The sequence below is a fragment of the Nerophis lumbriciformis genome, linkage group LG18, assembly GCF_033978685.3.
Source record: "Nerophis lumbriciformis linkage group LG18, RoL_Nlum_v2.1, whole genome shotgun sequence".
In the NCBI taxonomy this organism is placed as follows: Eukaryota; Metazoa; Chordata; class Actinopteri; order Syngnathiformes; family Syngnathidae; genus Nerophis; species Nerophis lumbriciformis.
In genome coordinates this window covers 34,471,668-34,495,176 of record NC_084565.2, presented here as the reverse complement: position 1 = coordinate 34,495,176, position 23,509 = coordinate 34,471,668, and the positions used below count along the sequence as shown (strand labels likewise).

Genomic DNA, 23,509 nt, shown 5'->3' with positions numbered 1-23,509 from the left:
CTCAACTTTATCAGTATTTATTGCCACCTTTCCCAACTTCTTTGTCACGTGTTGCTGGCATCAAATTCTAAAGTTAATGATTATTTGCAAAAAAAAAAAAGTTTATCAGTTTGAACATCAAATATGTTGTCTTTGTAGCATATGCAATTGAATATGGATTGAAAATGATTTGCAAATCATTGTATTCCGTTTATATTTACATCTAACACAATTTCCCCAACTCATATGGAAACGGGGTTTGTAAATTCTTGGGTAGCAGGTTATAGTTTGCTTTGTGTGTAATTTTAGCTGTTTGCAAATTCACTATGTCGTGGAATTTCAGTATTTTCAATTCAATACATAAAGGGTTTGTATATATCCAACATTATGTATTATTCTAACTGATCTTTTTTGTAACACCGTTAATGAATGAAGTGTACTTTTGTAGTTGTTTCTCGATATATTTCTACACAATAACTCAGATATGTAAACACTAGCGAGCAGTAAAGAATATTAAGTGATTTTTGGTCTAGAACATGTTTTGCTTTATTCATTATTGACGTGTTCCTTGCCCCTTTATGTTGTATATTTTTACATGAGATTTCCAGTTCAATTTATCATCTATTATTACACCTAGAAATTTGGTTTCATTTACTCTTTCGAGTTCTATTCCGTCTATTTGTATTTGTGTTTGACTTTCTCTTCTACTGTTACCAAATACCATTGTTTTAGTGGAATATATTTTAGGATTACACTCAGCCATTTTATACATTTTTGAAAAATACTGGGTTAATTAAAAAGGTTATAGAGTAGGGCAGTGTTTTTCAACCACTGTGCCGCGGCACACTAGTGTACCGTGAGATATTGTTTGGTGTGCCGTGGGAAATTATGTAAGTAAAGTAAAGCCGCTGCTCCTCCACATCGAGAGGAGCCAGATGAGGTGGTTCGGGCATCTGGTCAGGATGCCACCCGAACGCCTCCCTAGGGAGGTGTTTAGGGCACGTCCGACCGGTAGGAGGCCGCGGGGAAGACCCAGGACACGTTGGGAAGACTATGTCTCCCGGCTGGCCTGGGAACGCCTCGGTGTCCCACAGGAAGAGCTGGACGAAGTGGCTGGGGAGAGGAAAGTCTGGGCTTCCCTGCTCACCCATTCACACACTGATGGCGGGAGCTGCCATGCAAGGCCCAAACCACGACCCATCAGGAGCAAGGGGTGAAGTGTCTTGCCCAAGGACACAACAGACGTGACTAGGATGGTAGAAAGCAGTGACGTGCAGTCACTAGAGGCAGGTGAGGTGGGGCCTCACCTGCCATCATGGAAAGAAAAAAAATGTAAAAAGAAAAAAAAAAATTAAATTGTTACCGTATATGTATCCAGTGAGTATACTATAAAGTTATTTTCCATTTAACTTCACCAGTTTTAGATTATTTTTATTCAAAATCGCTGAATTTTCACATTTGCCGTTCAAATACTGAGAAGAGACGGTGCGGTGATCAGCAGCCAGTTGAGGCACGTCACTCAGTGCCTCAACATGGATTGCGGACTCGGCTAACTGCTGGCCTGCTGCGCAGTGAGACCGTATTGCTATATGAACTATATTATACATTTCCATAGTTTAGTTAGCTGAGGTATATAATGTACAGTGTATTTTGTCAACAACTGTATGTGTGTAAAGTATTTCTTGTGCTGAGCAATCATAAAACTGCTGCGAAGACGCACTGGCGGAGGCTCGCGTAACCCCGCCTCCACCTACTCAGTGGCCTAGTGGTTAGAGTGTCCGCCCTGAGATCGGTAGGTTGTGAGTTCAAACCCCGGCCGAGTCATACCAAAGACTATAAAAATGGGACCCATTACCTTCCTGCTTGGCACTCAGCATCAAGGGTTGGAATTGGGGGTTAAATCACCGAAAATGATTCCCGGGCGCGGCACCGCTGCTGCCCACTGCTCCCCTCACCTCCCAGGGGGTGAACAAGGGGATGGGTCAAATGCAGAGGACAAATTTCACCACACCTAGTGTGTGTGACAATCATTGGTACTTTAACTTTAACTCCTGGTGCCGGTTAAGGCACCTTCGCCGCAGACTGCACCACCCGACGGGAGCGCCACACCAACCAAAGCCCACACCCAAACCCTCCACGTGCAAGACCGAATCCACCCAAAAAAAGTCACTTAACAAGAAGCCAAAAAGTGCAAAAACAACATTGCTCGCGCCGGAGGAGCCGTGAACGACTGCAGGGACACAACATTAGGTACACCTGCAGACTGCAGCACAGATTTCACATTTCATTCATTCACAACTCCTCCAGCACCAACACCACTGTTCCCGCACTTATAAGTAAAGGTAAGACCATAATAACGTTTTTTTTAATTAAATGTGCTTTTTTGTGTGCTACAGTTTGTATGTGTAAAGTTAAAGTTAAGTTAAAGTACCAATGATTGTCACACACACACTATGTGTGGTGAAATTTGTCCTTTGCATTTGACCCATCCCCTTGATCACCCCCTGGGAGGTGAGGGGAGCAGTGAGCAGCAGCGGCGCCGCGCCCGGGAATAATTTTTGGTGATTTAACCCCCAATTCCAACCCTTGATGCTGAGTGCCAAGCAGGGAAGAATGCTGGTATGAACTTTTAAACATAAACCGTTAACTGCTGCCAATCAAATGGTGAATAAGATACTCTTTAGGGTTCATATGTTTGTAAATCTGACTGTGATGAAGTCAGTGCTTCACCAGCAGTGTTGGGACTAACGCGTTACAAAGTAACTGTAACGCCGTTAGATTCGGCGGTAACTAGTAATCTAACGCGTTATTTTTTTATATTCAGTAATTCAGTTACCGTTACTACATGATGCATTACTGCGTTATTTTACGTTACTTTTTTTGTAGTATAAAGTGTGTTTTATCGGAGGGCTGCTGTGTCATCGTTCTGATTCTTCTTGTGTCACAAGCCGGAGAAGAGAGAGAGACACGCGCTCTGTGTGTGAGTGTGAGTGTGAGTGTGAGTGTGGGGAGGGAGGAGAGGGGGGCGTGTCTGATCATGGCGGAGCCAGAAGTCGAGTTTGCTAACATGGAGATATTTTCACTACTTTTCTTTTGTCGAGCACAAAGAAAATAACAATTTAGTTAAATGTAAATTGTGCTTTGGATCAAAGATCCCATCTACTGCCCAAAACAGCAATTCAAATCTGCTGAAACAAGCTACATAGCAACATGCTTCGATGAAGCTAGTAAAGAGAGAGAGAGACTCCAATGACACTTCACCACGTAAGGATTAACTCTGCCTCTGCTCATCTTTCAGAACTGAAGGTACACACACTCTGTCAATCATAAAGAGAGATGCTAGTGGGCCAGGCCAATCTTTCCTTATCTCTAAACTAAAACTGGGGAAATGTGTAGAGTGTTCTGGGCTTCAGACATGATTTTGTGTCAGAATTTCTTGAGGAAAAAATTCCTGGTTAGGCTTTGTGTATGTAGTGTGTGCCTTTCTTGCTTTACAGCTATGCTGTTATTATGCTGTTTGTTACTTATGTATGTTATGTTGCAGCTATTTCAAATAGTTTTGTCAATTTGTTCTGGCCAGAAACAAATTGGCCCTTTGAAACATATCTTTGTCTTTGTGTGTTGTATGTCGACCACATTGCTTAGCAGAGTTCAGTGATACAAATGTATGTCAAGTTGATCAACAGATTGTATTATTCTCTAGTGCAATAACAGTACTGAAATAAAGGCTAAAAGGGCATTAATTGGAGCTTTAAAAAAAAAAGAAGAAAAAAAGAAGTAACTAAATAGTTACTTTTCACAGTAACCAGGCCCGGCCCTAACCAATCTGGCGCCCTAGGCAAAATTTTAGGTGGCGCCCCCCCCACATCGGCAGTGAAGTGTATATACTCAGAAGAAACCGAATAGCTTTGTCTTTGACCTTTTTTTTTTTTACTTACAACTATACCTAATATATAAAGTGGTGGAAAAGTGACTATTACCTGCAGGGCAAACATTAGCTAACCAGAAGGCAATAACAATATAAACAAAAAACACCTGCTTAAAAGATCTAATACAAATGTCCCTGAGGAATGTAAGGTGGGAGTACTGTAATTACCTAACGTTACATTATTATTTTCCATAACAATTTAGCCCCCTCCACAATATTAACCCGACGTTAAAACAGAACTAGCTATTTATTGATTAGCAATTGCCGAATCATGTAACATTAGCTTAATGCTAAAAAGCCAGGTTACTATCACATTCTGTAACAGACAAATAATTTCATGTAGGCTAACGTTACCTACCTGCTACCTCTGTCTTTTCTTGTTTCTCCTTCTCTTCTTTTCTCTTTTTTCTTCCCTGGGCACCTGACAGTTTTGGCCGTTTTGACATCTTGTGTTGATTTTTTGATGTGGTGACGTCCAAAAAGAGTCATGATACGGGAAGGGAGGGGGCGCGGTTGTAACAAATAATATTTCTATTAAATAGGCTTTACTTTGCATTTTAATTAACGTGGGATTATTTTTTTGTACTTAGAAATAATAGTATCAACTTTTTTTATTATTATTTTTTTTTCTCCAACATTTGTGACACTGGCGTGGCGCCCCCTGATGGACGGCGCCCTTAGCATTTGCCTATACGGCCTATGCCACGGGCCGGCCCTGACAGTAACGCATTACTTTTTGGTGTAAGTAACTGAGTTAGTAACTGAGTTACTTTTGAAATGAAGTAACTAGTAACTATAACTAGTTACTGTTTTTCAGTAACTAACCCAACACTGCTCACCAGTCATGAACCTCACCGCACGTCACTGGTAGAAGGTGGGGATTGAACCCCAGTAACCAGCAACCCTCCGATTGCTGGCACGGCCACTCTAAATTCGTCACGCCGTCCCAAAAGATGATTCTTTTATTCTAATTATGGTCCAATAAGCCCAAATAGCAAAGAGAAATTTTTAAAAAAAGCATGTAAACAAACAGCTTGGGCCTTAAGAGGTTAAATAAAAGAATGGTTACACACTCCGTATCAAAAGGTGGCGGTAATGCGCATCACACGGTTGCTTGCCAACCGCCAAGAAAAAACCAACGAGGAAGACAAGGTCGGAGGAGGGAGGGAGGGAGGGAGGTTAGAGCGACTCAATCAATGGCAGGACTGGAGCCGACACTCGTCCACGGAGCGGAATGAGAACAAATCGGGGATGGCAGACAGACCTCCGACGGTGTTCATGAAGCTGCTGGCCGCCGGATTTTACAGTACGAGCTCCTTTTTCCTGGTGGTGGTGAACAAGAGTGTGCTCACCCACTACAGGTAAGGACGTCGGCGTGGAGAGTGTAGCGAAGTTAGCTAAATACAACTTTGGGCTACACAGTTATAATAACGCTATTACATTACTTTTACCACTTTAACACCCGTCCTCTTCGTTATTTGTGGTTTTGGGGGACACTTTTAGCTGACTTCACTTGTGACTAATTCATGTTTCAGGTTCCCTTCGTCGATATGCGTTGGGATTGGGCAAGTGAGTTTGGCAACATTCTCCCTAAAACACGCAAGAAACTTCAGTTAAATGTCGTGGGAGTGAATTGGTGATTTGGGATATTTTTTGCAGATGTTGGCCACGGTGATTGTCCTGTGGGTGGGCAAGGCTGCGAGGGTGATCAGCTTCCCAGACTTCGACAAGAAAGTACCACGCAAGGTGAGAACCACCTGTGTCATTTTTGTATGATCAATATCAACCCTGTTCACTAATCAGCTTCATCAATAACATGCATGCGTTCAGACGTTTCCTCTACCTCTCCTCTATGTGGGCAATCAAATTTCTGGTTTGTCTGGAACCAAAACCCTCAAGTAAGTTTTGTTTTTTAAAATCAGAAGATAATTCATGGAATATAAGTCATTAACATGTTGTATTTCTGCTCTGCTCCACCAGTTTGCCCATGTTTACTGTCCTCAGGAGGTTCTCCATCTTATTCACGATGCTGGCCGAGAGATTTCTGCTCAAGTCAGTTCCTTTTGTTCTTGTAATCCACTGGTGATTTTACTGTGTGATGTAGGGACAAGCGGTAGAAAATGGATGAATGTAGGGCAGTGTTTTTCAACCTTTTATGAGCCAAGGCACATTTTTTTTCCGTTGACGAAATGCGGAGGCACGCCACCAGCAGAAAACGTTAAAAAATGAAACTCAGCAGCCGTTATTGACAGTAAAAAGTCCTTCCTGCAATTGTTGGTTATGAATTCAAACCATAACCAACCATGTATCACTATAGCTCTTGTCTCAAAGTAGGTGTACTGTCACCACTTGTCACATCGTGACTTATTTTGAGTTTTTTGGTGTCCTGCGCTCCTATTTTATTTTATTATTATTTAGGGCTGCAACAACTAATCGATTAAATCGATTATAAAAAATAGTTGGCGATTAATTTAGTCATCGATTCGTTGGATCTATGCTATGAGCATGCGCAATTGTGTTTATTTTTATTTATTGTTTTTATTGGTTTTATCCTTATAAATCGTTTTTAATTAAACATATTTTTATATTGTTTTTATATTTATTTATTTAGTTTTTATTCAGTCATCTGTGGAGCTCAGGATAGTATTTGAATCTTATTTTTAATATTTTTGTGAAGCACTTTGGAAACACAATTTTTTTTTTTTTTTATATAAACCCTTATTTTTAAACTGCAACATGTACAAACAGCTGAGAAACAATAATCAAAATAAGTATGGTGCCAGTGTGCTGTTTTTTTCCCAATAAAATACTGGAAAGGATAGAAATGTAGTTTGTCTCTTTTATTCGATTATTAATCGATTAATCGAAGTACTAATCGACAGATTAATCGATTATCAAATTAATTGTTAGTTGCAGCCCTATTATTATTTCTTCAGTCAGTGATCAACAAAATAAACAAACAGTTGCACATTCATACATTGAAAATGTTGCAGACCGAAAGGGTTTAGGCTGAAGTTATGATAATAATAATAGATTTTATTTGTAAAAAAACACTTTACATTGAGTAAACAACCTCAAAGTGCTACAGTGTATTAAAAAAAATAAAAAAAATAAAAACTAGAACAGCCAAATAGCTAAAACTAGTATGCATATATCGAAAAAAAAAGGCTTTTTTAAAAAGAAGGGTTTTTAAGCCAGTCTGTGGTGCCCTCAGGTGGTCAGGGAGAGCGTTCCACAGACTGGGAGCGGCGGAGCAGAAAGTTTTGCGCCTAACCCTATAAACAATGTCAAATACAAGATGAGCTTCCTAAAATTATGACATTTCCTTTGCGCAGCATATTCTAAACACACCTTGTACACAACATAAACACTGTTCAATTATATACACAGTAAAGGTATGTGAAATATCCTTGTACGGTACACGTGTTAGTTAAACCTTTGTACCAATTATATCCTATATACAAACAATTATACTTCCATTATTATTTATATCCCACATTTAGTTTGTAATTAACATTGATCATAGTATTAACTACGGTACTGTGTTGATTCAAGAGTGATATATATTTTTCCAAGACATTGGTCTTAAAGTGTTTTTTAAATGTGTGAATGGAACTGGAACATTTTAAGGAATCATCCAAACTGGATTTGGTGGCTTTTCGTGTTTAATTGGTATTTTTCTGTAGCAGTTTCACGTCTTCCTTTGAGCACTATTCTCCGCACCCGCTTTGTTTTAGCAATCAAGGCTATTTAAGTTGTCGCTATCCTTCTTTGTGGGGACATTGTTGATTGTCATGTCGTGTACGGATGTACTTTGTGGACGCCGTCTCGGCTCCACACGCTGTAAGTCTTTGCTGTCGTCCAGCATTCTGTTTTTGTTTACTTTGTATTAGCGACCTGCTGCCACCTACTGATATGGAAGAGTATTACACGGTTACTCTGCCGAGCTCTAGACAGCACAGACACTCAACAACGGCACATTTTTTGCGGATTGTATTTACTGGTTTGCAAAAAATTAAACACTGATGTAGGGGACGGCGTGGCGAAGTTGGGAGAGTGGCCGTGCCAGCAACCTGAGGGTTCCTGGTTTGATCCCCAGCTTCTACCAACCTATTCACATCTGTTGTGTCCTTGAGCAAGACACTTCAATTCAATCCACTTTATTTATATAGCACATTTAAACAACAAAAATGTTTACAAAGTGCTTCACAAAAATATTAAAAATAAAATTCAAATACTATCCTGAGCTCCACAGATGACTGAATAAAAACAAAATAAATAAATATAAAAATATGTTTAATTAAAAACGATTTATAAGGATAAAACCAATAAAAACAATAAATAGAAATAAACATTTAAAATACACAGAGGACCACACAACTCACGTAGTGTTAAACGCCAGAGAATAAAAGTGGGTCTTAAGACGAGACTTAAAACACTCCACTGTGGGAGCAGTTCGAACATGGAGTGGCAGAGTGTTCCAAGACTTAGGGCCGACCACCCCTGTCTCTCCTGGTTTTAAGTCTCGTCTTGGGCACCACGAGCTGGAGCTGGCTCTCGGACCTCAGAGAGCGCGCGCAGGAGCGTAAATTTGGACGAGGTCCGAGATATAATGAGGTGCCAGTCCATGCAAAGCTTTAAAACCAAACAGCAAAACTTTCAAATCAACTCCAAAATGAACAGGGAGCCAGTGCAAAGTCTCAAGAATCGGGGTTATATGCTCGCGTTTCCTGGCCTCCGTTAAAAAGTCGTGCTGCCGCGTTCTTGACTAAATGCAACCGGGAGAGAGCTTGTTGGCTAACGCCAGCATAAAGTGCATTGCAGTAGTCCAGGCCACTTGAAATAAAAGCACGCACGACTTGTTCAAAAAGGTTAAAAGATGAAAACGGTTTTACTTTTGCTAAAAGACGAAGATGATAAAAAAAACACGATTTTAAAACGCCATTGACTTGTTTGTCAACTTTGAAATCACTTTCTGTAGTGACGCCAAGGCTGGTGACTTTGGGAAGCACATCATTTCGCAATGGTCCCATGTCAATGAGGGCCGGACCAAAAACTAAAATTTCCAGTTTTCCCTCATTCATTATTCAAAAATGTCACCCTTGCTCCTGATAGGCCGTGGTTAGGGCCTTGCATGGCAGCTCCCGCCATCAGTGTGTGAATGTGTGTGTGAATGAGTGAATGTGGAAATAGTGTCAAAGCGCTTTGAGTACCTTGAAGGTAGAAAAGTGCTATACATGTATAACCCATTTACCATTTAAAAAAAGAGTCGTATTGTTAAAATGTTTCACTTTTTTGACAGGAGAAAATTCTCCAGGTCCATCCAGCTGACAGTATTTGCAATGATCCTCGGGGCCTTCATAGCTGCAAGGTAAATTTTTTTAATGACATTTGGATGTACCAGGTTGGTAATTACACCTTAATTGCTTTCATTAGGCCTCTTTTCACCGAAAGTTTAGGAACATTTAGTTGTGTAATTAAAGTTACCTGTAGAAGTGTGTTGTTTGTTTTTCCACCGCATTTCACAGTTCAGCATAGGCGCCGCTCCCGTGGGTGCTTCAGGGCCCGAGCACCCACGTGGGATTGATGGCAACTTTCAATCTTTCAAATAATTTTTGAAAAATCTATCTTTTTGTAGTTAATTTTGTGACGAGTTTGGTCCGTTTTACAAAATAATGAAGCCACAAATCATATAGAATATTAACTTCGCTGAACGTTGTCATGACTTGGTCCTGGGGTTTAGTTTTTCTCGAAGGCAACGGAAAGTTGGCTCGGGCGAGACGGAAATGAAGATACATCTTTATTTAAACACTATAAATACAAAACAAGGAAGTAAACAAAAGGCGCGCACAATGGCGGAGAACAAACTATGAAACCAAACACTTGCACAAAGGCAAAAACTATGAACAACAAAAAACACTAACTGTGGCAATAATAAACAAAACTTACTTGGCATGGACAAAAAGGAGCAGCGTGAACGATGGACATGAAAAAAGTGTCAGAAATGTGCAGAAGCATAAATGTGGAGATGTCACCAGAAAGACAAACTGAAAACACTGAACTTAAATACTACAGACATGATTAACGAAAACAGGTGCGTGACTCAAAACGTGAAACAGGTGCGTGACGTGACAGGTGAAAACTAATGGGTTGCTATGGTGATAAACAAGAATGCACAATGAGTCCAAACGTGGAACAGGTGAAACTAATGGGTAATCATGGAAACAAGACAAGGGAGTGAAAAGCCAGAAACTAAAGAGTCCAATAAGTAAACAAAACATGACTAAGACAAGACATGATTACACAGACATGACAAACGTCTATTTTTTTTTAATACAAACACACACAGAGCACCCATTGCCAGAAATGTAGATCGGCGCCTATGAGTTAAGGCTGTGTTTTTCAACCTTTTTTGAGCCAAGGCACATTTTTTGCATTGAAAAAATCTGGAGGCACACCACTAGCAGAAATCATTAAAAAACAAAACTCAGTTGACAGTAAAAAGTAATTGTCGCAATTGTTGGATATGACTTTAAACCATAACCAAACATGCATCGATATAGGTCTTGTCTCAAAGTAGGTGCACTGTCATCACCTGTCACATCACGCCCTGACTTATTTTGACTTTTTTGATGTTTTCCTGTGTGTAGTGTTTACTAAAACACTACACACATAGCCACAGTTCTAAGGCTATATATGCTTAATGAAAGGTGACTGAGGTGTTGTGAAACAAACCAAATATTTTCCTTTAATTCATTATCCTTATATTACGGTAATGTGGAACAGTTTTGTTGATAAATGAGTGAAATTGACATTTTGAGGGTGCGTGTATTTATATCACATTATGCAGTTTACAAGCACAAATACGGTGTGAATCAATCCGTGCTGTTCGATGTCATTGAGTGCTGTAAGTAAGAAAAAGAACAAGAAATTTGAAGAACAACACAAATGGCGCTGTCAAGGCGTTGAGGGGATCTGGTTTGGTGGCTGCAGGATTAGGTCTCTGCTTTTTGCTGATGATGTGGTCCTGATGGCTTCATCTGGCCAAGATCTTCAGCTCTCACTGGATCGGTTCGCAGCCGAGTGTGAAGCGACTGGGATGAGAATCAGCACCTCCAAGTCCGAGTCCATGATTCTCGCCCGGAAAAGGGTAGAGTGCCATCTCCGGGTTGGGGGGGAGATCTTGCCCCAAGTGGAGGAGGAGTTCAAGTACCTTGGAGTCTTGTTCACGAGTGAGGGAAGAGTGGATCGTGAGATCGACAGGCGGATCGGTGCGGCGTCTTCAGTAATGCGGACGCTGTATCGATCCGTTGTGGTGAAGAAGGAGCTGAGCCGGAAGGCAAAGCTCTCAATTTACCGGTCGATCTACGTTCCCATCCTCACCTATGGTCATGAGCTTTGGGTTATGACCGAAAGGACAAGATCACGGGTACAAGCGGCCCAAATGAGTTTCCTCCGCCGGGTGGCCGGGCTCTCCCTTAGAGATAGGGTGAGAAGCTCTGCCATCCGGGAGGAGCTCAAAGTAAAGCCGCTGCTCCTCCACATCGAGAGGAGCCAGATGAGGTGGTTCGGGCATCTGGTCAGGATGCCACCCGAACGCCTCCCTAGGGAGGTGTTTAGGGCACGTCCGACCGGTAGGAGGCCGCGGGGAAGACCCAGGACACGTTGAGAAGACTATGTCTCCCGGCTGGCCTGGGAACGCCTCGGGGTCCCACAGGAAGAGCTGGACGAAGTGGCTGGGGAGAGGGAAGTCTGGGCTTCCCTGCTTAGGCTGCTGCCCCCGCGACCCGACCTCGGATAAGCGGAAGAAGATGGATGGATAGATGGACACAAATGGAGACACGTTTGCAAACACCAATGACATTGAAAAGTCTACAGAAACACTGCTTATTTTTGTATGCCCAATTCAGTTAATGATAACTGCTGGTTCAATGTTAAGCTTAGGGTTTAGCAGATTTTCCGTATTTTTCCTACAGACATCATTTGGTGACCTCAAACAACAAGGCTACGGATTGATTCACACTGGTTTTCGCCTTTTGAAGGGTACTGGAAAAACTGGGAAATGTATCTTGAAAGTCCTTAAAAAGTGCTTGAATTTGGCCATGGAAAAGGTGTACGAACCCTGAACAAAGCTGTGATTGTGATGTAGTTATTATTATCACTATGGCAACAAAACATTGTCAACATATATCAACTAGACATTCAGTATAAACACATCTAAATCTAAAAAATCATTATAAATGCCATATAGTGTTGTACAGTACATTAGCTTTGTCAGACAAACACAAAGCTAAGTCTTGTATGGCATGGCTATTCAAATGGTGGCCTGGGAATAACACCTTACCGGCCCTCGAGTTTAGTTCAAAACCTTGGAAACAAACTAGCCTAGAAGCTGGTGCCAAAACCACAACTATTTATACTCTAACACAAGGAGGGAGTGCAAGGATGGTTCCGCCCCGGGGAAAAAAATCACTGCAGAGATGCAAAAGAACAACCCCTCTGTCAATCCCAACGACACTTGTTTAAATTGGTGTGGGAGTTTGTAGTCTAACGGCTTATTTTTTGATTGACATTTTTATCTGGGCGCCAAACTTGTGGTTGAGGGCGTGTCCCCAAACGAACGTTTTTAGGTGGAAACGGTAAAGAAATGTATCGTTTCAGCTTTTTATCAGAAATGAGAGTTTTTAAGAACGGGCTCCAGAGTGGGAAAGTCTGACAAACCCGCCTTGTTGATTCTGTGGAACAAGGATTCCGCCAGTCATAATGATGACTTCGCCGCTCATTCACAGTCACAGGACAACAAAAAAGGGAGAAGATATGCTACAGCTAACAACAACCATGATGAACAACAAAGCTGTGGTTGTGATTTACTTACTATTATCACTATGGCAACAAAACATTGTCAACATATCAACTAGTTATGCGTATTAATTATCTTTACTATTGAATACTACTGCGAAAATCAGCGTTTTACCGCGATATGTACAATTGTCGTTTAATTGTAACCTTTGTATAAATATTTAGTTAAAAGTGTGGAATTAGAACGAGGCAATGTTGGTGAACTGCGTTTGTGTGATGTAAATAATGACAGCCCTTACCTTAATGTATTTTAGTGGACAAGATTCACTTTTTAAAATAGTGCACATACAGTATCAAACAATACAAGACTACATAGATTAATCTATATATGCACACAAAAATATATCCAACATCCTCTTTTTTATTTTTCCATTTGCCTGCACCTGCTGTGGACACTTTCTCTTCATTCTGTCTCCTCTGCGGCTGTTGTGTGTCTATGTAAACAAAGTAAACAATTTAGAATGTGTCATTGCCTCAATGTAAACACTATTTTAGGAAATAACTAAAAAAAACTAGAGACAAGACAAGAACTATCTTGTCTTGCGCTCCTATTTTGGTGGCTTTTTCTCTTTTTTTTGGTATTTTCCTGTAGCAGTTTCATGTCTTCCTTTGAGCGATATTTCCCGCATCTACTTTGTTTTAATCAAGAATATTTCAGTTGTTTTTATCCTTCTTTGTGGGGACGTTGTTGATTGTCATGTCATGTTCGGATGTACATTGTGGACGCCGTCTTTGCTCCACAGTAAGTCTTTGCTGTCGTCCAGCATTCTGTTTTTGTTTACTTTGTAGCCAGTTCAGTTTTAGTTTCGTTCTGCATAGCGTTCCCTAAACTTCAATGCCTTTTCTTAGGGGCACTCACCTTTTATTTCTTTTTGGTTTAAGCATTAGATACCTTTTTACCTGCACGCTGCCTGCCGCTGTTTCCGACATCTCCAAAGCAATTAGCTACTGGCTGCCACCTACTGATATGGAAGTATTACACGGTTACTCTGCCCATCTCTAGACAGCACCGACACTCAACAACAACACATCATTTGCAGACTATAATTACTGGTTTGCAAAAAATATTTTTAACTCAAATACCGGTAGGTAAAATTAGATAATCTTCCACAGCACACCAGACTGTATCTCACGGCACACTAGTGTGCCGCGGCACAGTGGTCTACGGTCCGTAATATCCACAAAGGGTTCAGAGAATCTGGAGAAATCACTGCACGTAAGCAGCTAAGCCGGTGACCTTCGATCCCTCAGGCTGTACTGCATCAACAAGCGACATCAGTGTGTAAAGGATATCACCACATGGGCTCAGGAACACTTCAGAAACCCACTGTCAGTAACTACAGTTGGTCGCTACATCTGTAAGTGCAAGTTAAAACTCTCTTATGCAAGGCGAAAACCGTTTTATCAACAACACCCAGAAACGCCGTCGGCTTCGCTGGGCCTGAGCTCATCTAAGATGGACTGATACAAAGTGGAAAAGTGTTCTGTGGTCTGACGAGTCCACATTTCAAATTGTTTTTGAAAACTGTGGACGTAGTGTCCTCTGAACCAGTGGTTGAAAAACACTGACATAGGACTCCCATTAGCCGCATCTTGCAAGCGCTTTTTTATCTTTAGAATCGTAAAAAAAAAAAAAAAAAAAAAAAAAAAAAAAAGACGTGTTCTTGTTTCTCACAATGATTGTGAATAATAGGCACAATTCCAAAAAAAGTGCAGTTCTTCATTAACACATTTAAAGTTACATCATGTTAGCTTTCTCTGATGTAGCATAACAAGTAGCTCGTAGCGGTTAGCTCGTCAAGATTAAAGTACGATTAAAGCTACCAGAAGCGGTAGTTGCCCACTCCACGAGGCAAACTACCGCTGGTGTGAGCACATTCGAGGCAAGCTGTAGATTAAAGACTTTTCATCTGTCATATCGCTGCTACATCTAGCCGGTGGTGGTGGTTGCCGGCTGCTGATCCATCCCAAACTTCTTCACAAAGTTGGAAACATTAGGTCCAAACGTCTGTGGCCCCTTCGACTCCCAGAATACACGGAATGTTTGTACTTGTTCCAGAGCTTCTTCAATTTGTTTGCAGCACAAGTTGACATGGATTTTCGTGATGTCACTATAAGTTCATTGCATTGTCTGTCCGCTTACAGCGCCACTTGCGAGGAGGCATTGTTTAACATCATTTTCACCCAGTGATCGTAACCGCACAGATGTGACTCATACTTAAGATGATATCGTGCGGACGCATTTATTTTTTACAACCTGGCAGCATAACAAAATAGTTACTGTGGGGTGTGCCCCGACAACAGGCATTCTTCAAGGCACCTCTTTAGGTCCTCTCTTTTTTGGCAATTACAATTTTTGTTTTTATTTGTGGTTTGACTTGTGCAACTCAAGTGTTGTTTACTTCTGATGCCGTCAGTAGTCATTTGTTCAACTTCTTGAGTATACTAGTAGTGTTCCTCAAGGTTCCATTTTAGATCTTTTCTTTTTCATCATTTCGGGTTCAGTTAAATTAGCTTTTTAACTAGTGCTGTCATAACAAATAGACAAAACAAATACCGTATTTTTCGGACTATAAGTCGCAGTATTTTTCATAGTTTGGCGACTTATACTCAGGAGCGACTTGTGTGAAATTATTAACACATTAGCGTAAAATATCAAAAAATATTATTTAGCTCATTCACGTAAGACAGTGGTTCTCAACCTTTTTTCAGTGATGTACCCCCTGTGAACATTTTTTTAATTTAAGTACCCCCTAATCAGAACAAAGCATTTTTGGTTGAAAAAAAAGAGATTAAGAAGTAAAATACAGCACTATGTCATCAGTTTCTGATTTATTAAATTGTATAACAGTGCAAAAATATTGCTCATTTGTAGTGGTCTTTCTTGAACTATTTGGAAAAAAAAGATATAAAAATAACTAAAAACTTGTTGAAAAATAAACTATTATAAATAAAGATTTCTACACATAGAAGTAATCATCAACTTAAAAGTGCTCTCTTTGGGGATTGTAATAGAGGTCCATCTGGATTCATGAACTTAATTCTAAACATTTCTTCACAAAAAAAGAAATCTTTAACATCAATATTTATGGAACATGTCCACAAAAAATCCAGCTGTCAACACTGAATATTGCATTGTTGCATTGTTGCATTGTAATGAATGGAATAGCCTACTTGATTTGATGTTCAGTTTATGAACTTACATTCATATTTTGTTGAAGTATTATTCAATAAATATATTTATAAAGGATTTTTTAATTGTTGCTATTTTTAGAATATTTAAAAAAAAATCTCACGTACCCCTTGGCATACCTTCAAGTACCCCCAGGGGTACGCGTACCCCCATTTGAGAACCACTGACGTAAGAGACTAGACGTATAAGATTTCATGGGATTTAGCGATTAGGAGTGACAGATTGTTTGGTAAACGTATAGCATGTTCTATATGTTATAGTTATTTGAATGACTCTTACCATAATATGTTACGTTAACATACCAGGCACGTTCTCAGTTGGTTATTTATGCCTCATATCAGCCTGTTGTTCACTATTCTTTATTTATTTTAAATTGCATCTCAAATGTCTATTCTTGGTGTTGGGTTTTATCAAATAAATTCCCCCCAAAAATGCGACTTATACTCCAGTGCGACTTATATATGTTTTTTTCCTTCTTTATTATGCATTTTCGGCCGGTGCGACTTATACTCCGTAGCGACTTATAGTCCAAAAAATACGGTAGATAAAAATTTAATGACTACTCAAGAGGACGCTGGTTCTCCGGAATATACAAAATAAGAATAATAGTGAAGTCTGGCCCGCGGTCCTTAGCTTCCTGGAAATGAGGCCCCTTGAACCTTTGGTCTGTAGTGTTGCTGCTATCGGAACCTTAGTTTCCCTGAGAGGGCACACGCGAAGGGGATCAATAGAAAAACAAGGGGCACAGGAAAAAAAGGGAAAAATAGCAATTTCCATATTGCAAATAAAGAATAATTTATTTTAATTTAATGTGTTGTTATTTTTATTGTATTTGTAAATGCCTTCCCTCCAATCGCTACCTGGTACTCTCTGCAACTGAGTAAATGATGGTTACGGTTATAGTATTTATTTCCAACATGCATACACTTACAATGTGGTACATCAATCATTGCACCAAAGACATTTATTGATTGATTGATTGAGAAGTTTATTTGACATCTTAAAGAATTGAATCCATGTAATGCTTTAAAAAGGCAAATGGATGGCACAAAAAGCCAAAAGGCTTGTTTCCATTGTGGCCCATTAAAGATTCATCACATTTGATACATTCAATAATAAAATATATATAACCTGTAACATGTATATAAAAAATTACATTAAAAAATGGATAAATTATGTACATATACACAGTATACATGTCAGGTGATTTGAAAAGCAATATATACAAAAAATGTATGTATGTACAAAACCTGACAAAAGCCTGTCCTCTTGTCTCGCAGCGCTGACATGTCCTTTGACATGCAAGGCTACATCTTCATCTTCCTCAACAATGTGCTCACCGCCGCCAACGGTGCTTATGTGAAGCAGAAATTGGATGCAAAGGTATGTGGCGGTTGTGACCTGCGCATGAATAGCAGTCATTGTTGGCTTGTCGGGAGCTGTTTTTGGAATTGGGCTGGAGCGTATGTGAATGCGGAGAAGCAGACTTCTCCTTGAATGTCTGCTCTCAAGGAACTCTCTGCATACAGTGATCTAATGTTTTTTTTAGCAGAAAAACAACAAAAGGTGCTGATGACAAATGTGTGGCTATGTGTGGCTTTCACTGAATTACTTTTATTTATTTTCACATAAAAAAAACCCTGTTTCTAATTACAGAAGTACTTTGGTTGAAATGACATAATTGTCTCATTTGCATAACTAGCAATGAGTGCATAATTACATGCACAAATTAATGTACATTTCCTTTATTCCCGAGATGACTTTCATTTAAACACAAAGTTATCAGGTGGACTTTAACGTTTACACGTTTACAATAACTTTTTGGTTTTAGTATCTGAAACACACAAGATCATCTTATTATTCTGTCATTTAACACTCAATGTCTGCATCTTGTATGCATATAAACTGAATATTAATATACCATGATACAAAAATGTTGATACGAACAATGGCAGCAAATATACTTGCATATAAGTGTCAATTATAGTCGGAAATCAGCATGTGCAAGTTAGCCATAGGAGCTCATCACAGTCAAATGCGATTTACAAAACACAGCTGTAATTCTAATATCATAACATCAATAAATTATTACCTAAAGGCATGAGCTGGTGCCAAGACTGCAACCAGAATGGCTGTCAAGTGTGACAACGTTTTTTAAATAGCAGCGTTTGATTTTACATGACTTGGTACAATGTAGTACAGACACAATTCGGTTGGTACCTATAAAAGTACCAAATTCAGCGTTGAGACACATTTTCTTCTATCTTTTCATAAATAATGCATGAATCTTTATAGATAAAACACAAGTGTATTTATTATAAATGTTTATTTTGCTACTTCAGGTCTCTAATGATAATTTTACATCAGAGGTTCAAACAAAAGACATTTGTGTGATAAAACTGTGTGTGATTAAAAAATTGGGCAACTTTAACAAAAGAGACATGAGCTCATTTTAATGTTTTTTTTGTGCGTCACATATGTTTCACAGGAGCTGGGCAAATACGGTTTGCTGTACTATAACGCACTATTTATGATCCTGCCCACTGTGCTCTTGGCTCACATGACCGGCGACATACAGAAGGTAAGTTACATGGTCTTCAGACTTGAACCTGAAATAGAGTTATGTACACGTGCATGTGCGCCGTATGTGTGTGTTGTTAAAAATGAGCTAACCCTTAAAGTACCAATAGAGTGTAAAAACAAGTTGACTTCATTTGCTTAATTCTGTTTCACTGTACCCATTTAATCATATCCCATTGTACAAACCCTGTATCCATATGAGTTGGGAAATAGTGTTAGATGTAAATATAAACGGAATACAATGATTTGCAAATCATTTTCAACCCATATTCAGTTGAATATGCTACAAAGACAACATATTTGATGTTCAACCTGATAAACTTTTTTTTTTTGCAAATAATAATTAACTTTAGAATTTGATGCCAGCAACACGTGACAAAGAAGTTGGGAAAGGTGGCAATAAATACTGATAAAGTTGAGGAATGCTCATCAAACACTTATTTGGAACATCCCACAGGTGAACAGGCTAATTGGGATCAGGTGGGTGCCATGATTGGGTATAAAAGTAGATTCCATGAAATGCTCAGTCATTCACAAACAAGGATGGGGTGAGGGTCACCACTTCGTCAACAAATGCGTGAGCAAATTGTTGAACAGTTTAAGAAAAACCTTTCTCAACCAGCTATTGCAAGGAATTTAGGGATTTCACCATCTACGGTCCGTAATATCATCAAAGGGTTCAGAGAATCTGGAGAAATCACTGCACGTAAGCAGCTAAGCCCGAGACCTTCGATCCCTCAGGCTGTACTGCATCAACAAGCGACATCAGTGTGTAAAGGATATCACCACATGGGCTCAGGAACACTTCAGAAACCCACTGTCAGTAACTACAGTTGGTCGCTACATCTGTAAGTGCAAGTTAATACTGTGCTATGCAAGGCGAAAACCGTTTATCAACAACACCCAGAAACGCTGTCGGCTTCGCTGGGCCTGAGCTCATCTAAGATGGACTGATACAAATTGGAAAAGTGTTCTGTGGTCTGACGAGTCCACATTTCAAATTGTTTTTGGAAACTGTGGACGTTGTGTCCTCCGGACCAAAGAGGAAAAGAACCATCCGGATGGTTATAGGCGCAAAGTTGAAAAGCCAGCATCTGTGATGGTATGGGGGTGTATTCGTGCCCAAGACATGGGTAACTTACACATCTGTGAAGGCGCCTTTAATGCTGAAAGGTACATACAGGTTTTGGAGCAACATATGTTGCCATCCAAGCAACGTTACAATGGACGCCCCTGCTTATTTCAGCAAGACAATGCCAAGCCACGTGTTACATCAACGTGGCTTGATAGTAAAAGAGTGCAGGTACTAGACTGGCCTGCCTGTAGTCCAGACCTGTCTCCCATTGAAAATGTGTGGCGCAATAAGAAGCCTGTTGAAGACTGTTGAACAACTTAAGCTGTACATCAAGCAAGAATGGGAAAGAATTCCACCTGAGAAGCTTAAAAAATGTGTCTCCTCAGTTCCCAAACGTTTACTGAGTGTTGTTAAAAGGAAAGTCCATGTAACACAGTGAACATGCCCTTTCCCAACTACTTTGGCACGTGTTGCAGCCATGAAATTCTAAGTTAATTATTATTTGCAAAAAAAAAATAAAGTTTATGAGTTTGAACATCAAATATGTTGTCTTTGTAGTGCATTCAATTGAATATGGGTTGAAAAGGATTTGCAAATCATTGTATTCCGTTTATATTTACATCTAGCACAATTTCCCAACTCATATGGAAACGGGGTTTGTAGAAGCGCTAACGCAGACGGCCTATTTTGCTAATTTACCCTGCTATTGTTGACACACTGAGCTTCTGCTTTGTCTCAAACTTGCTCAAAGTAAATTCTAGATTATAATTCATGCATCTCTCACCTGGTGGTAGACACTTGTGGCCATGGGCCGAGAGGCTGGTCGACTTTCACATCCCCCAAAATGGTAAAAAAGACGCCAGTCGCTGCAACTTTTTTTTTAACCCTTCTTGAGGATTGCGATTGATTCTTCTAAACGGGATAATGTGAGCGTGATGTCGGTCGGCATCTCAGCGAGAGTGGAAATTGTACAGTACAGTTTGTATGTTTAGTACCTAGCATTGCTGCTGATGCTATATTGTTTCAATAAAGCTACATCCGTTTAGCACTCGGCTTCTAAAACCTGTTGCTCATCCTCTTTGTCTTGGGACTCAAATATATAAGGTTCTGTAATCATAATTTTTCACAAAGTAATCAATGGCTCTCACAAAATCTGCTTGATTAGCATTGTTGTTGATGGGGAAGGGATCTTCGGTTCCTAACGCTCTGTCACGGATCACGTGACTGTTTTGGTAATCTCTGTGAGATTGATACTATTTTGATCATATTTATTTATTCGCAAACTTTGGAAATCAGATATATATCATAATAGCTTCAATATTATTGTAGCTGAGATAGGCTCCAGCGCCCCCCGCGACCCCGAAGGGAATAAGCGGTAGAAAATTGATGGGATGGATAGAGTCAACTTGTTTTTCCGCTCTACTGGTACTTGAATGGTTAAAAACTGCTGGAAACTGGCTTTTTCGGTGTAAGGCCCAGCAGGAGCCAGAAAGACACAAAGCTGCTATTATGCACCTCATAGACTCATTGCAACAGCACATACTACTGCTATTGACAACACATGCATGGTACTAACTTCATCATTAAAGGTGCATTCAAAAATAATTCCCCTTAAAGGTTATCTGGAAAGCAAACAACTGAAATCAGTTTATTTGTATCATGTACAAAAAGTACATGAACTTTATATTAAAGTAGGGTTTTACAGTATACGGTACTGATAAAGTCCTGCGGTACTAATTGATTAAAAAAAGGTACTATACAGCCTTTGAAAAAAATACAGGTACTTTTTTTCATGGATGATGGCGCACCATGGTGGCATTGCTGGTAATATCAACCCGAGGCGCACGTTAGTCAACACACACAGAGCACCTACAAGCAGAAACAGAATGGCGACAGCAGAGGGAGATTGCACAAATTTTGGCTTAAAAATCAGCGATAAATGTGACATGGTCCGCTTGTTGGCAGAGCGAGCAAGCGTACCACGTCACATTTATCGTGCCTTTAAAAAATAGGTAGCTAACGGCTATCGTCCCTTGACAGTGTTTTAGCGGCTTCTAAATGACTAATTCTCGCCTCCATGGTGACAAATAAACTTTGTTTTTTTACAAGTATCATCCCCATACCGTGTTGGGTTAATTACTGAAAACCAGTAACTAGTTACAGTTACTAGTTACTTTATTTCAAAAGTAATTCAGTTACTAACTCAGTTACACCAAAAAGTAATGCGTTACTGTGAAAAGTAACTATTTAGTTACTTCTTCTACTTTTTTTTTTTAAAGTTCCCATTAATACCCTTTTAGCCTTCATTTCAGTACTGTTATTGCACTGGAGAATAATACAATCTGTTGATCAACTTGACATACATTTGCATCACTGAACTCTGCTAAGCAATGTGGTCTACATACAACACACAAAGACAAAGATATGTTTCAAAGGCCAATTTATTTCAGGCGAGAACAAATTGACAAAACTATTTTAAATAGCTGCAACATAACATACATAAGTAAAAAAACAGCATAATAACACTAACACTAACCACGTTAAACCCAGATTCCGAACTAACAAAGGTCTTAACTCATTCTCTTTCTATGCCACTTCAATATGGAATGCACTCCCAACAGGTGTAAAAGAAAGGGCATCTCTATCCTCCTTCAAAACCTCACTAAAAGAACACCTCCAGGCAACTACAACCCTAAACTAACACCCTCCCTTCCACATAATACCTCTTCGGATTGTAAATAATCAAATGTAGACACTTTTTCTTATACTTTCTGATCTCTCTCTCTCTATGTCCACTACTTGCTGTACATATCCTACCAAGTCAGTCCTACACTGTTTCAATGTCCATTTCTCTGATGATGCAATTGTTGATGACTGAAGTGTTGATACCAACCAAACCTAACCCCCTCCCACCCCCCCTCCATATCCCACACCCCGGATTGTAAATAATGTAAATAATTCAATGTATATACCCTGATGATTATCTTGTGTGATGACTGTATTATGATGTTAGTATATATTTGATAGTATATATCTGTATCATGAATCAATTTAAGTGGACCCCGACTTAAACAAGTTAAAAAACTTATTTGGGTGTTACCATTTAGTGGTCAATTGTACGGAATCTACTAATAAAAGTTTCAATCAATCAATCAATCAACAACATAGCTACATGTAAACCTGGCTTCACCTAAGGAAGGCACACGTGACATACACAGAGCCTAACCAGGCAGATTTGAATTGTTGTTTTGGGCAGGAGACGAGATCTTTGATCCAAGACACAACTTACATTTAACTAAAATGTTCTTTTCTTTGTGCTCGACAAAAGAAAAGAAGTGAGAATATCTCATACTTGCCAACCCTCCCGAATTTCAGTGCCTCTCCCTGGGACAACCATTCTCCAAATTTCTCCCGATTTCCAGCCGGACTTAAGGCACGCTCCCTCCCGGTCCGTGCGGATCTGAGTGGGGACAGCCTGTCGTCACGTCCGCTTGGCCAACCAAAAAGTAACCACAGAACACTATACCGTATAGTCGTATAGTGTTCTGTGGTTACTTTTTGGTTGGCCAACGGTTTACGTTGTATTGCGCACCCCCCTCCCCTCCCCTTCCCACACCCAGACACGCACACACACAGAGAGCGCAGAGGAAGAATCAGAAGCACGTCTCTGCTTCGCTGCAATTAAACACACTCAGATCTTCAGTTTCTAGCCGATACTACATAAAAAATAACGTAAAATAACGCAGTAACGCATCAGGTAGTAACGGTAACTGAGTTACTGAATATAAAAAATAATGCGTTAGATTACTAGTTACCGCCTAAACTAACGGCGTTACAGTAACGCGTTAGTCCCAACACTGTCCCCATACTTGCCAACCTTGAGACCTCCGAATTC

General features: G+C 39.9%; 2 protein-coding genes across 2 annotated transcripts in view; one reads left to right on the top strand and one right to left on the bottom strand.

Annotated features, from left to right (window-relative positions):
• Window positions 1-23,509, bottom strand: part of LOC133617871 (biogenesis of lysosome-related organelles complex-1 subunit 2-like) — an 87,576-nt gene that overhangs the window by 21,014 nt on the left and 43,053 nt on the right. The gene's annotated exons all lie outside the window — the stretch shown is intronic.
• Window positions 5,105-23,509, top strand: part of LOC133617869 (nucleotide sugar transporter SLC35D2-like) — a 45,844-nt gene continuing 27,439 nt past the window's right edge. Inside the window, exons 1-8 of the mRNA XM_061978193.2 lie at window positions 5,105-5,268; window positions 5,443-5,476; window positions 5,567-5,653; window positions 5,738-5,805; window positions 5,888-5,959; window positions 9,210-9,278; window positions 17,240-17,342; window positions 18,448-18,540. Of these exons, the coding sequence (XP_061834177.1) occupies window positions 5,159-5,268; window positions 5,443-5,476; window positions 5,567-5,653; window positions 5,738-5,805; window positions 5,888-5,959; window positions 9,210-9,278; window positions 17,240-17,342; window positions 18,448-18,540 (636 nt within the window). The 5' untranslated portion in view covers window positions 5,105-5,158. The remainder of the gene's footprint in view (window positions 5,269-5,442; window positions 5,477-5,566; window positions 5,654-5,737; window positions 5,806-5,887; window positions 5,960-9,209; window positions 9,279-17,239; window positions 17,343-18,447; window positions 18,541-23,509) is intronic.